The sequence below is a fragment of the Peromyscus californicus genome, unplaced genomic scaffold (assembly GCF_007827085.1).
Source record: "Peromyscus californicus insignis strain IS unplaced genomic scaffold, ASM782708v3 Scaffold_19__1_contigs__length_69161282, whole genome shotgun sequence".
Classification (NCBI taxonomy): domain Eukaryota; kingdom Metazoa; phylum Chordata; class Mammalia; order Rodentia; family Cricetidae; genus Peromyscus; species Peromyscus californicus.
In genome coordinates, this window is record NW_026294491.1 from 53,686,696 (window position 1) to 53,700,772 (window position 14,077).

The 14,077-nt window shown below is 41.3% G+C and overlaps 1 protein-coding gene across 1 annotated transcript in view; it reads left to right on the forward strand.

The window, feature by feature from the left end:
• Positions 1–14,077, forward strand: part of Pkhd1 (PKHD1 ciliary IPT domain containing fibrocystin/polyductin) — a 471,509-nt gene that overhangs the window by 446,932 nt on the left and 10,500 nt on the right. The window contains exon 64 of the mRNA XM_052743962.1: positions 1,629–1,787. Within this exon, the coding sequence (XP_052599922.1) occupies positions 1,629–1,787 (159 nt within the window). The remainder of the gene's footprint in view (positions 1–1,628; positions 1,788–14,077) is intronic.

Here is a 14,077-nt window from a genome sequence, read left to right on the forward strand (position 1 = left end):
ATGTGTCCTCTCACAGAACTATCTCCATAATTAATACATTCTACCTCTGAGACTATAGACAAGACTTCTTTAAATGTTATTTTTCAAATTTACTTGTGGTTAAATAGGCCATTTCTGGTTTTTTGTTTTTTTTTTTTTTACTTGAAATCCAAGTATAGATTCCTGTAAGCAGCAGAACAATCAAGATACAGATAATTTCCATTACTCCTTCAGAAAGTTCTGTCCTGAGAGTACACACAGCTCAGCCTCTTGCCCACTGGCAAACACCATGTCTTCTCTGTCTCTGTCGTTTGGTCTTTTCTAGAATGTTATTTAAATGGAATCATACAGAGTCTGCCCTGTAGACCGCAGCTCCCTCACCACATTGCATTTGATTTTAAGTTTAGTTATTAGAAGTTATTTACCATACTCCCCATACACATTTCTTCATCATTTTCTCTTTGAGGCTGAATGGGCAGACAGTTGATTCTCTGGATCAACCATTTGTTTATTTCTTCTTTTGAAGTACATTTGAATGTTTTCTGAGTTTGGGTGATCATGAATAGAGCTACCACAAATATTTGCATCTAGATTTTTTAAATGTTCCTAAATAAATTCTTTTGTGTCCCCTTTTTATACACATTAATGGGATGAGAATCACACTTTTTAATATACTGGGGAAATGTGGTTTTAGGTAATTCTTAGAGAAGTTCTCTTTCAGTGATAAGCTCCCCATCGTGCCCCATCACCCATAGCCAGAGCAGCAGCAGTGTCTACAGCTGCTCACCAGGTTCCCTGATAGCAATGTTCTTAACTCTGGGAAGACTGGTAGCACTGTATTTGAAGAACATGTGAAGAAAACTTGAAGTAAATCCAACAAACTTCAATTTTCAAATTCATGTGTTTCTTTGGCTATATATATATATATATATATATATATATATATGTAAAACCGTCTCATCTGGGCTGGATGGATGGCTCAGTCATTAACACCACTTACTGTTTATGAAGAGAACCAGAGTTCAGTTCCCATCACCCATGCCAGGCAACTTACAGTTGCCAGCAATTCCAGTTCCAGAAGATCTAGAGTCCTAATCTTGGCCTCTGCTGGCACTCACACACAGGTGCTCGCACAGTCACACACACATACACACAAGCACAAATAAAAAATAATAAATCTTTTAAAGTACTATTTACAGGCTCTGTGTGCTTTGAGATGGAGGGGGTTACTTTGTGGGCTGTAGGCACATTTCAGATTCCCATAATTTGATTTTTATTTATTTGTGATGAGTTTTCCCTCATGTGACTATGGTCAAAACGAGTAGTTCCACCCATTCTGGAACCAAGAACATATTTTCTCATTACTAGACCATGAGAGTGAATGAAGTTATAATTTTGTGGTGACAGAGAAAGTAGGTCTGAGAATCACATTAAGGACTCAGAAGGATTTCTTATCATGGTGGACAAAAAATGAAAAAAAAGGTTATGACTTCTTATTGTCATCTTACACTTCTTCCAGAACATGAAAGTGGAATTTACCATTGATTCATTTGCTTAATAACGCCAAAGAAATACTTTTGACATGCCTGCCCTGTGCTAGATATTAATATCTTAATGTTTTATTGGAACTGTTTTTAATTCCTAAACAGGTGCTAATTTTACAGCTCGATCCAAGACCTTTACTGTCTTACCTGTGACCCACAAGGAGAGATCAACGATCATCCTGGCCTTGTCCCTGTGCTCAGTGGTGTCCTGGCTGGCTCTGAGCTGTCTCGTTTGCTGCTGGTTTAAGAAAAACAAAAATAGAAGTATGTAGCTTGGAGGAGGGGGTTGATGAAAATACATCATGTATAATCGTGTATAATATATTAATGATTTCAAAGAGAAATTTTATGGCCTTCTGTGATTTACACAACTACATGGATCTCACTGTTTCAATTAACATAATAAAGACAGGGATTGCTCGGTCTTTAATATTAACAACTATAGTAAATTATTACATTTATTGCATGCTCACTATTGACCAGGTTCTAAGTACATTAGATCAGTAAGTTCATTAGTTCCTTAAGCCACTTATTGACAGTGGTAGTGACTATTATTCCTGCAGTGTAGGTATTGGAGAGTAAGGTCCAGTAAGGGTAAATACCTTGTGTATTGTCACACACCATAGAAATGTGGTTTGGCTGCACAGCCTCATCTTTGCAAGTGATCCTGCCAGAGGCATGTTAAAGAGCTGGGTTAGGAATGCAGCTCACTACATACAATGGCCTAGCATGCAGGAAGCCCTGAGTTTGATTCTGAGAACCTCATAAACCTAGGCATGGTGGGTCACATCTATAATCCCAGTACTCACACTCTAGAGGTAGAGACAGGATGATCAGATGTTCAAGGTCACACTTGGGTATATAACCTCGAGACTATGTTGGGCACATAATTGTGAGACTCAAAGAAGAAAAACACAGAGGCAAACTCTGGAAGGAGGTAAGTGTGGAAGGTTTTCCTTAGCAGTGAAATGTCAGTTGTTTTTATACTCTTTACTCTTTGCTCTTTTGGCTCTTTGGGGGGCCTGCCACCCAGCTCCCAAATTAGTCACACATAGAGTCTAATTCTTTCTTATGAATGCTTGGCCTTACCTTGGCTTGTTTCTAGCCAGCTTTTCTTAACTTTAAATTATCCCATCTACCTTTTGCCTCTGGGCTTTTTCCTTTTCTTACTTCTGAAATCTTACTTTCGCTCTTACTCTGTGACTGCCTGTGTAGCTGGCCCCTGATGTCCTCCTCCTTCTCTGATTACTTCTTCCTTCCTCCTTCTCCTCCCAGATTTCTCCTTCTATCTATTCTCTCTGCCTGCCAGCCCTATTTCTCTTTCCTCCTTTGCTATTGGCCACTCAGCTCTTTTAGACCATTTAGACAGGCAAAGAAACATAGCTTCACAGAGTTAAACAAATGCAACATAAACAAATGGAATACACCTTTAAATACAATTCTACCACAGTGAGAAGTCCAGAAATCATGTGCCTCCCTGATCATTTCCCCAGAAGCTGAATACCATGGTTTTAGGTTAACATGCACTTTGAGTGGAGTCTCAAGTGGACCTTCTTATAGTTCTCCCCCAGTTTTGGTGAGGAAGAGAGGAAAGGCAGTAGATGTGTCATTGAAAAATTCTTTCCTGACAACCAAAACTCACACTGTGGATCTTTGAGGTTCCTGAAGAAATAGTAGTGATATGAGGAGCCAGCAGGAAACCACAACCTTAAGCAATTACTACCTAAAAAGTGTCCCAGTGATTAAAGGCAACAGGATAGGATTCAAATACAGGAACCACAGTGGACATAGCCTGGCCTGAGTACTAAGATGGTCACTGTGTTTGGACTCTCAAGGACTATTTGAGAGAAGGACAGCCCTAATTGAGAAATACCGTATCTGACAGCATTCAGCCTGGAGACCCTGTCTCTCTTCCCACCCTGGTGACCAGGGCTGGATAAGCTACTAGCAAAATCTTCATCATCCTTAAAGAGAGTACAGTCTCAAAGTGGTTCTGAACTATATTGCCTGTGATGTGTTGGACTGCAGTTTCTATTCTGTTTAGTGTTTAAATCTGCAGTTAGTTCTATCCACATTCTGTGTGTATTTATGTGTCTATGTGTACACTTGTGTATGTGAGCGTGTTTGTGCATGATGTGTGTACATGTGTATATGTTTGAGTATGTGTGTGTTTATGTTTGTGTATGTGTGTTTGTGTATGCACGTATATGCTTATGTGTGTGTATGTTTGTATGTGCATGTGTGCTCTTGAATCTATGTATTTGTACATGTATGTGTGTGTGTATTTGTGTATATGTGTTGAGTGTATATATTTATGTAATGTACTTTCTGGTTTGTAAGTAGATTATCATGATCTTTTATGCCATATGATCCCATGAATTAGGTTATATAATTCTCACTCTTAATTTAATACCTAATTCCACTAGCCACTCACAAAGTCTTGTGAATCCCATCATTCAGTTCTATAAGTAGATTATTCCTACAGTTAACAGTATATAAGTTGTTTATCCCAGTCCCTGTTCTTTAAACCTGTCAATATCTGTGGGTTCATTTCTTTGTACTAAATTTTATTTTTCTAGGAGGTTGTAGACTCATATTTAAAAATGATGAAGCTCTTGGAAGGAATTTTGATAAAGATCTAGTTGAGTGCTTCCTTATATAGTGTGCATTCTGTGCTTTTTGAATCTAAAATTAACAATCATTAATTTCTTAGAATAAGAGGCATGCTCTTTCTCAACTTTCTGGTAGAAAATAATTCCCCGACTTAGTGATACATGTAGTTTTCAATTTTGCTTTGTCTCATAGCCTCATTGGACAATGATTAATTACTGAGAACTCAAGCAGCTTTTGTCTGTGTGTGCTCTATCAGTATTTTCGTGTTAGAAATTAAAACAGAGTATTTAAATTTTGTAAATTAATTTATTCAAACTTAATAATAATGCATGTATTGCTTATAAACATAGTTAACCTTTTGCTTTAAAAATTCTGCATGTTAAAAATTATAGTGAAAACTGCTATATTCTTCTAAGCCTTTCTACTAGCTTTCTAATTAGAATTTATAGCAGCTGCTGTGTATAATATTATGATGGACATATTTAAGCTGAACTGTGTGAAGATATCCAGCCTCACACAGACAAAAAATAAGAAGTATCGTAGTCGACTTTTGTATGTTGGATACAGTTTTATTATACATCTAAACTTGACAAAGTGAGGAGGTTTTTTGTCTTTAGATGTCCATTTTAAATTGCTATTAGTATTTTATTACATGAAAGATAGTAGTCTCCTTTGCAGTCTATTCTTTACAAAGTATTTTTTATCTTGTTCTTTAAATGGCACTTTTACCCATGCATGAGTTGGAAACATTGTGTTTTGGCCATATGAATATCATTTTAGTAATTCAGGCAGTCTTCTAAATGTCAACAAATTTTATTCTACAAATTAAAAAGAATTTTTTTGTTAATATCATCGTGAATCTTTAAGAATTAGAAATCTTAGAGCTGGAGAGATGGTTCAGCAGTTTAGAATGCATACTGTTCTTGTAAAGGACTCAAGTTTGGTTCCCAGCACCTACATCAGACAGCTAGAAAATGCCTGTAACTATAGCTCCAAGGGATCCAATATCTCTAGTCTCTGTAGACACCTGCACATAGCCGTACACAGATAAGCAAATATACACATAATTTAAAAATGAGATCTTGCTCCGGACTTCCCTTTTACAACACTGGTGAGTGCCCGTCCTTGCCCCAGACCCCATCCCTGGGCACCAGCCACTCCAGGGAAGACCTGCCCAACTCGGCCCCAGGTTCTGGCCACCGGGCAGGCTCCCTGCTAGCCCCACCGGGAAGGATCCCCTTCTCCAAGACCCCTGGCAGACCCTGCAGTCTCCACGCCCTGCCCCCACGCCCATCCGCCTGAGCCCCAAGCCTCTTCCTGAGACTCAGAGGCCGGCCCCCAGCTCCCATCTTGCTCTGGACTTCCCTTTTGGAATACTGGTGAGTACCCTTCCTTGCCCCAGACCCCATCCCTGGGCACCAGCCACTCCAGAGAAGACCTGCCCAACTTGGCCCCAGGTTCTGGCCACCAGGCAGGTTCCCTGCTAGCCCCACCGGGAAGGATCCCCTTCTCCAAGACCCCTGGCAGACCCTGCAGTCTCCATGCCCTGCCCCCACGCCCATCCGCCTGAGCCCCAAGCCTCTTCCTGAGACTTAGAGGCTGGCCCCCAGCTCCCATCTTGCTCCGGACTTCCCTTTTACAACACTGGTGAGTACCCGTCCTTGCCCCAGACCCCATCCCTGGGCACCAGCCACTCCAGGGAAGACCTGCCCAACTCGGCCCCAGGTTCTGGCCACCGGGCAGGTTCCCTGCTAGCCCCACCGGGAAGGATCCCCTTCTCCAAGACCCCTGGCAGACCCTGCAGTCTCCACGCCCTGCCCCCACGCCCATCCGCCTGAGCCCCAAGCCTCTTCCTGAGACTCAGAGGCCGGCCCCCAGCTCCCATCTTGCTCCGGACTTCCCTTTTGGAATACTGGTTCTGGCCACCAGGCAGGTTCCCTGCTAGCTGCACCGGGAAGGATCCCCTTCTCCAAGACGCCTGGCAGACCCTGCAGTCTCCACGCCCTGCCCCCACGCCCATCCGCCTGAGCCCCAAGCCTCTTCCTGAGACTTAGAGGCTGGCCCCCAGCTCCCATCTTGCTCCGGACGTCCCTTTTGGAACACTCGTGAGTACCCTTCCTTGCCCCAGACCCCATCCCTGGGCACCAGCCACTCCAGGGAAGACCTGCCCAACTCGGCCCCAGGTTCTGGCCACCGGGCAGGTTCCCTGCTAGCCCCACCGGGAAGGATCCCCTTCTCCAAGACCCCTGGCAGACCCTGCAGTCTCCACGCCCTGCCCCCACGCCCATCCGCCTGAGCCCCAAGCCTCTTCCTGAGACTCAGAGGCCGGCCCCCAGCTCCCATCTTGCTCCGGACTTCCCTTTTGGAACACTGACTTCCCTTTTGGAACACTGGTCTGTCTGAACCAAGTGTGCGGATAAGGCCAAGAACGAACCACAAGGAGATGGGCAGACGTCAAGGCAGAAATATATACAACAAAATGAATAGCAATACAGCATCACCTGGCCCTAGCCCTCCTCCAACACCTAGACCTGAACATCAGAAATTGGAAGAAGCAGAAGAAAACAGCCTTATGAATGACATCATGAAGAAGCTAGAGGCTTGCATAGAGGAAAAGACAAAAAAATGTGAAGAACGCTGTAAACAACTAGAGGAAAGGGCAAACAAATTAGAAGAAATCAATAAAGTCCTGGAAGAAAACAATAAAATACTGAGAGAAAATCAAGAAAAATCAATGAAACAAATGAAGGAAACAGTCCAAGACCTGAAAAGGGAAATAGAAAAAATGAAGAAGACACAAACAGAGGGAATGCTGGAAATAGAAAATCTGAGAAAACGATTGGGAACTTCAGATGCAAGTATAATCAACAGAATGCAAGAGATGGAAGAGAGGATCTCTAACGTTGAAGATACAGTAGAAGAAATACATTCATCAGTCAAAGAAAACACTAAAGCCAACAAAGTCATGAACCAAAATGTCCAAGAAATTTGGGACACCATGAAAAGACCAAACCTAAGAATAATAGGGGTCGAAGAAGGAGAAGAATACCAACTCAAGGGCACAGAAAATATATTCAACAAGATCATAGAAGAAAACTTTCCCAACTTAAAGAAGGAAATGCCTATGAAGATACAAGAAGCTTATAGAACACCAAACAGACTAGACCCCCAAAAAAAGTCCCCTCGCCACATAATAGTTAAACAACTAAACGTACAGAATAAAGAAAGAATATTAAGAGCAGCAAAGGAAAAAGGCCAAGTGACATATAAAGGCAAACCCATCAGAATAACACCCGATTTCTCAATGGAGACTTTGAAAGCCAGAAGAACCTGGACAGATGTAATGCAGACACTAAGAGACCATGGATGTCAGCCTAGACTAATATACCCAGCAAAACTTTCAATCACCATAGATGGAGTGAACAAGACATTCCATGACAAAGCCAGATTTAAACAATACTTATCCACAAACCCAGCCCTACAGAAAGCACTAGAAGGAAAATTCCAACCTAAGGAAGTCAGATTCACCCTCGAAAACACAGGCAACAGATAAAGCCACAGCAGTAAACCCCAACGTATAGAAGTACCCACACATCACCACCAAAAAATAACAGGAATGAACAATCACTGGTCATTAATTTCCCTCAATATCAATGGACTTAATTCACCTATAAAAAGACATAGGCTTACAGAATGGATACGAAAGCAGGACCCATCTTTCTGCTGCATACAAGAAACACATCTCAAATTCAAAGATAGACACTACCTAAAAATAAAAGGCTGGGAAAAGACTTTCCAATCAAACGGTCTTAAGAAACAAGCGGGTGTAGCCATCCTGATATCCAGCAAAATAGACTTCAAACTAAAATCAATCAAAAGAGATCAAGAAGGGCATTACATATTCATCACAGGAAAGATCCACCAAGATGAAGTCTCAATTCTGAATATTTATGCCCCAAACACAAGGGCACCCACATATGTAAAAGAAACATTACTAAAGCTTAAATCACATATAAAACCCCACACATTAATAGTGGGAGACCTCAACACCCCACTTTCACCACTGGACAGATCTCCCAAATTGAAACTTAACAGAGAAATAAAGGACTTAACTGATGTCATGACTCAAATGGACTTAATCGATATCTACAGAACATTCCATCCTAACAAAAAAGAATATACCTTCTTCTCAGCACCCCATGGAACCTTCTCTAAAATTGACCACATACTTGGCCACAAAACAAATCTAAACAGATACAAAACAATTGGAATAACCCCCCTGTGTTCTATCAGACCACCATGGTCTAAAGTTGGATTTCAACAACAACAAAAACTACAGAAAACCTGCAATCTCATGGAAACTGAATAATACCCAACTGAATCACCAATGGGTTAAGGAAGAAATAAAGAAAGAAATTAAAGACTTCCTAGAGATCAATGAAAATGAAGACACCACATATCCAAATTTATGGGACACTATGAAAGCAGTACTAAGAGGGAAATTCATAGCACTAAATGCCCACATAAATAAGTTGGAGAAATCTCACACTAGAGACTTAACAGCATACCTGAAAGCTCTAGAACAAGAAGAAGCACAGTCTCCCAGGAAAAATAGACGCCAGGAAATTATCAAAGTGAGAGCTGAAATCAATAAAATAGAAACAAAGAGAACAATACAAAAAATTAATGAAACAAAGAGTTGGTTCTTTGAGAAAATCAACAAGATAGACAAGCCCTTATCCAAACTAACCAAAAGACAGAGAGAGAGCATCCAAATCAACAAAATCAGAAATGAAAAGGGGGACATAACAACGACATTGAGGAAATTCAGAGAATTATCAGGTCATACTTCAAAAACCTCTATTCGACAAAACTGGAAAACCTAAAAGAAATGGATAACTTTATGGATAGGTACCACATACCTAAGTTAAATCAAGACCAGATAAACTATTTAAATAGTCCAATAACCCCTAACGAAATAGAAACAGTCATTAAAAGTCTCCCAACCAAAAAAAGCCCAGGACCAGATGGTTTCAGCGCAGAATTCTACCAGATCTTCAAAGAAGAGTTAATACCAATACTCTCTAAATTGTTCCACACAATAGAAACAGAAGGAACATTACCAAACTCCTTCTACGAGGCTACAATTACCCTAATTCCTAAACCAAACAAGGATACAACAAAGAAAGAGAACTACAGACCGATCTCCCTCATGAACATTGATGCAAAAATACTCAACAAAATACTGGCAAACAGACTCCAAGAACACATCAAAACAATTATCCACCATGATCAAGTAGGATTCATTCCAGGGATGCAAGGGTGGTTCAACATACGAAAGTCCGTCAATGTAATACACCATATAAACAAACTCAAAGAAAAAAACCATATGATCATCTCACTGGATGCAGAAAAGGCATTTGACAAAATCCAACACCCCTTCATGATAAAGGTATTGGAGCGATCAGGAATACAGGGAACATACCTAAACATAATAAAGGCAATTTACAGCAAGCCAACAGCCAACATCAAATTAAATGGAGAGAAACTCAAAGCAATTCCACTAAAATCAGGAACGAGGCAAGGCTGTCCACTCTCCCCATACTTATTCAATATAGTACTTGAAGTTCTAGCCAGAGCAATAAGACAACATAAGGAGATTAAGGGGATACAAATTGGAAAGGAAGAAGTCAAGCTTTCCCTATTTGCAGATGACATGATAGTATACTTGAGCGACCCCAAAGATTCCACCAAGGAACTGATACAGCTTATAAACACCTTCAGCAACATAGCAGGATACAAGATCAACTCAAAAAAATCAGTAGCCCTCCTATATACAATGGACAAAGAAGCGGAGAAGGAAATCAGAGATACATCACCCTTTACTATAGCCACAAATGACATAAAATACCTTGGGGTAACACTAACCAAGCAAGTGAAGGACCTATATGACAAGAACTTTAAGTCCCTGAAAAAAGAAATTGAAGAAGATGTCAGAAAATGGAAAGATCTCCCATGCTCATGGATAGGCAGGACTAACATAGTAAAAATGGCAATCCTACCAAAAGCAATCTACAGATTCAATGCAATCCCCATCAAAATACCAACACAATTCTTCACAGACCTGGAAAAAATAATACTCAACTTCATATGGAAAAACAAAAAACCCAGGATAGCCAAAGGAATCCTGTACAATAACACAACTTCTGGAGGCATCACGATCCCTGACTTCAAGCTCTACTATAGAGCTACAGTAATAAAAACAGCTTGGTACTGGCATAAAAACCGACATGTGGACCAATGGAATCGAATTGAAGACCCTGACATTAATCCACACACCTATGAACATATAATTTTTGACAAAGAAGCCAAAAGTGCACAATGGAAAAAAGAAAGCATCTTCAACAAATGGTGCTGGCAAAACTGGATATCAACATGTAGAAGGCTGCAAATAGATCCATATCTATCACCGTGCACAAAACTTAAGTCCAAGTGGATCAAGGACCTCAACATAAATCCAGCTACTCTGAACCTGCTAGAAGAGAAAGTAGGAAGTAGTCTTGAACGCATTGGCATAGGAGACTACTTCCTAAATAGAACACCAGTAGCACAGACTCTGAGACAAACAATCAATCAATGGGACCTCTTGAAACTGAGAAGCTTTTGTAGAGCAAAGGATACGGTCAACAAGGCAAAGCGACAGCCTACAGAATGGGAAAAGATCTTCACCAACCCCACATCTGACAGAGGACTGATATCCAGAATATATAAGGAATTCAAGAAATTAGACATCAAAATGCCCAACAGTCCAATTAAGAAATGGGCTATAGAGCTAAACAGAGAATTCTCAACAGAGGAAACTCAAATGGCCGAAAGACATTTAAGGAACTGCTCAACATCCCTAATCATCAGGGAAATGCAAATCAAAACAACTCTGAGATACCACCTTACGCCTGTCAGAATGGCTAAGATCAAAAACACTGAAGACACCTTATGCTGGAGAGGATGTGGAGCTAGGGGAACTCTCCTCCACTGCTGGTGGGAATGCAAGCTTGTACAACCACTTTGGAAATCAATATGGCGCTTTCTTAGAAAATTGGGAATCAATCTCCCCCAAGATCCAGCTATACCACTCTTGGGCATATACCCAAGAAATGCTCAACCACACCATAAGAGCACTTGTTCAGTTATGTTCATATCAGCATTGTTTGTAATAGCCAGAACATGGAAACAACCCAGATGCCCTTCAACTGAAGAATGGATAAACAAAATGTGGTACATATACACAATGGAATACTACTCAGCAGAGAAAAACAATGGCATCATGAGGTTTACAGACAAATGGATGGATCTAGAAAAAATCATCCTGAGTGAGGTAACCCAGACTCAGAAAGACAAACATGGTATGTACTCACTCATAGCAAGATACTAGACATGAAACAAGGATGACTTGTCTGCTACTCACATCACCAGGGAGGCTACCTGGAAAACAGGACCCCAAGAAAGACACAGGGATCACCCAATGACAGAGAAATGGAATGAGATCTACATGAACAGCCTGGACATGAGTGGCGGTAATGAAAGGCGAGGGTTGAGGGAAAGAGAGCTTGGGGGAGCGGGAGATCCCAGCTGGATCAACAACAGAGAGGGAGAACAAGGAATAGGAGACCATGGTAAATAAAGACCACATGAGAATAGGAAGAAGCAAAGTGCTAGAGAGGCCCACAGAAATCCACAAAGATACCCACACAACAGACTGCTGGCAGTGGTCGAGAGACAGCCCGAACTGACCTACTCTGGTGATGGGATGGCCAAACACCCTAATTGTTGTGCTAGAAACCTCATCCAACTACTGAGGGATCTGGATGCAGAGATCCATGACTAGGCCCCGGGTGGATCTCTGGGAGTCCAATTAGCGAGAATGAGGAGGGTTTATATGAGCGAGAATTGTTGAGACCAAGGTTGGATAAAGCACAGGGACAAATAGCCAAATGAATGGAAACACATGAACTATGAACCAATGGCTGAGGGGTCCCCACTGGATCAGGCCCTCTGAATGGATGAGACAGTTGATTGGCTTGATCTGTTTGGGAGGCATCCAGGCAGTGGGACCAGATCTTGTGCTCATTGCATGAGTTGGCTGTTTGAAACCTGGGCCTATGCAGGATTGTTTGGCTCGGCCTGGGAGGAGGGGACTAGACCTACCTGGACTGAGTCTACCAGGTTGACCTCAGTCTGTGGGGAAGGCTTTGCCCTGGAGGAGATGGGAATGGGGGGGGGGGGTTGGGGGGAAGGTGAGGGGGACGGGAGGGGGGAGAACAAGGGAATCCGTGGCTGATATGTAGAACTGAATTGTATTGCAAAATAAATTAATAAAAAAAAAAGCAGAAGTAATAAAAAAATGATATAAAATATTATGAATCAATTAGAAATCTGTAAAACTTGTGGCTATTGATGCATTTCCCAAAACTCTAAGTTTCCAGTGTATCTTGAATTCTCCCACTGACAACAAATGATATTATAGCAAATCACAATTGTTTTACAAATCTTCCAACTGCCAAAGTATGCAAAATGTGTCTCCTGGTGATTCTTTCTAATTATTTGATTGAAAATTGTGTTTTGTACAAATATCAGCTAGTTCAGCTTGAAGTTCAACCATCAAATTCCTTTTCCTTTAGAAAATTCATTCTATGCATCTTGTATTACATTTTATTTATGTGTGTGTATGTGTGTTCATGTGTTCTCACACATGCATATTTGTGTATCTGAGTGTGGGGGTACACCTATCATGGGGTACATGTGGAAATCCTAGAATCTCCTTATGTCAGTTCTCACTTCCCACCTTGTTTGAGACAGGATCTCTTATTGCTGGCCACTGGGTATGCCAAGCCAGGTGGCCTGCTGCCTTTCTGGGACTCACCTGTTTCCACCTCACATCTTAGTGTAGGAATGCTGGGATTCCATATGTGTGATAACGTGTCCTGCTTTTGTGGGCTCTGAACATCTGAATTCACATCCTCACACTTAAATAGCAAATATTTTTATCACTGAGCCAACTCATCAATCCCTAAATGTATTTTAATGTTTACATTTATCTAATGAATGAACATGTCAAAATGAAGTATCCTTTTTGTCAGGGATAGGTGGAAGATGTTATTATTTTTTTGAGCCCAAAGTACACATCTGCTTGTATTAGATGAATGTACCAATGTCAATTCCTTTGTTCTGTTGCTGTGTTGGTCAGCATCATGTTACTACCATGGCATAATTGAAGTAATTAACTATAAAATGGAAAGCGTTTATTTAACTCATAGCTTTGAAGATTTAAGTATATAGTGAGGCAGTCTCATTGATTTGAACTCTGGTCCAGGCTGCAGGTAGAGCCCATCATGGTGGGAGTATATGTGGTAACAAGTGCCCACATCCGGGACAGAAGGAGAATGGGATTGGGTGTGGAGATTAAGTTATACAGTTCTTTTGGAGGGCATGTCCTCAGTGATCTAAGGATTGAGGCCCCATTTCTAAGCTGGTGTGTGTAGCTAGAGTTTTCCTGCCTGGCCCACAGTGAGGACAAATCTCTGACACCCACCAGTCCCACAGCTGCTCAGACCCAACCAAGTAAACACAGAGACTTATATTGCTTACAAACTGTATGGCTGTGGCAGGCTTCTTGCTAACTGTTCTTATAACTTAAATTAATCCATTTCCATAAATCTATACCTTGCCACGTGGCTCCTGGCTTACCAGCGTCTTCACATGCTGTTTGTCATGGTGGCGGCTGGCAGTGACTCCCCCCGCCTTCCTGTTCTCTCAATTCTCCTCTCTATTAGTTCCGCCTATACTTCCTGCCTGGCCACTGGCCAATCAGTATTTTATTTATTGACCAATCAGAGCAATTTGACATACAGACCATCCCACAGCAGGTATGTTTAATTGTCAGG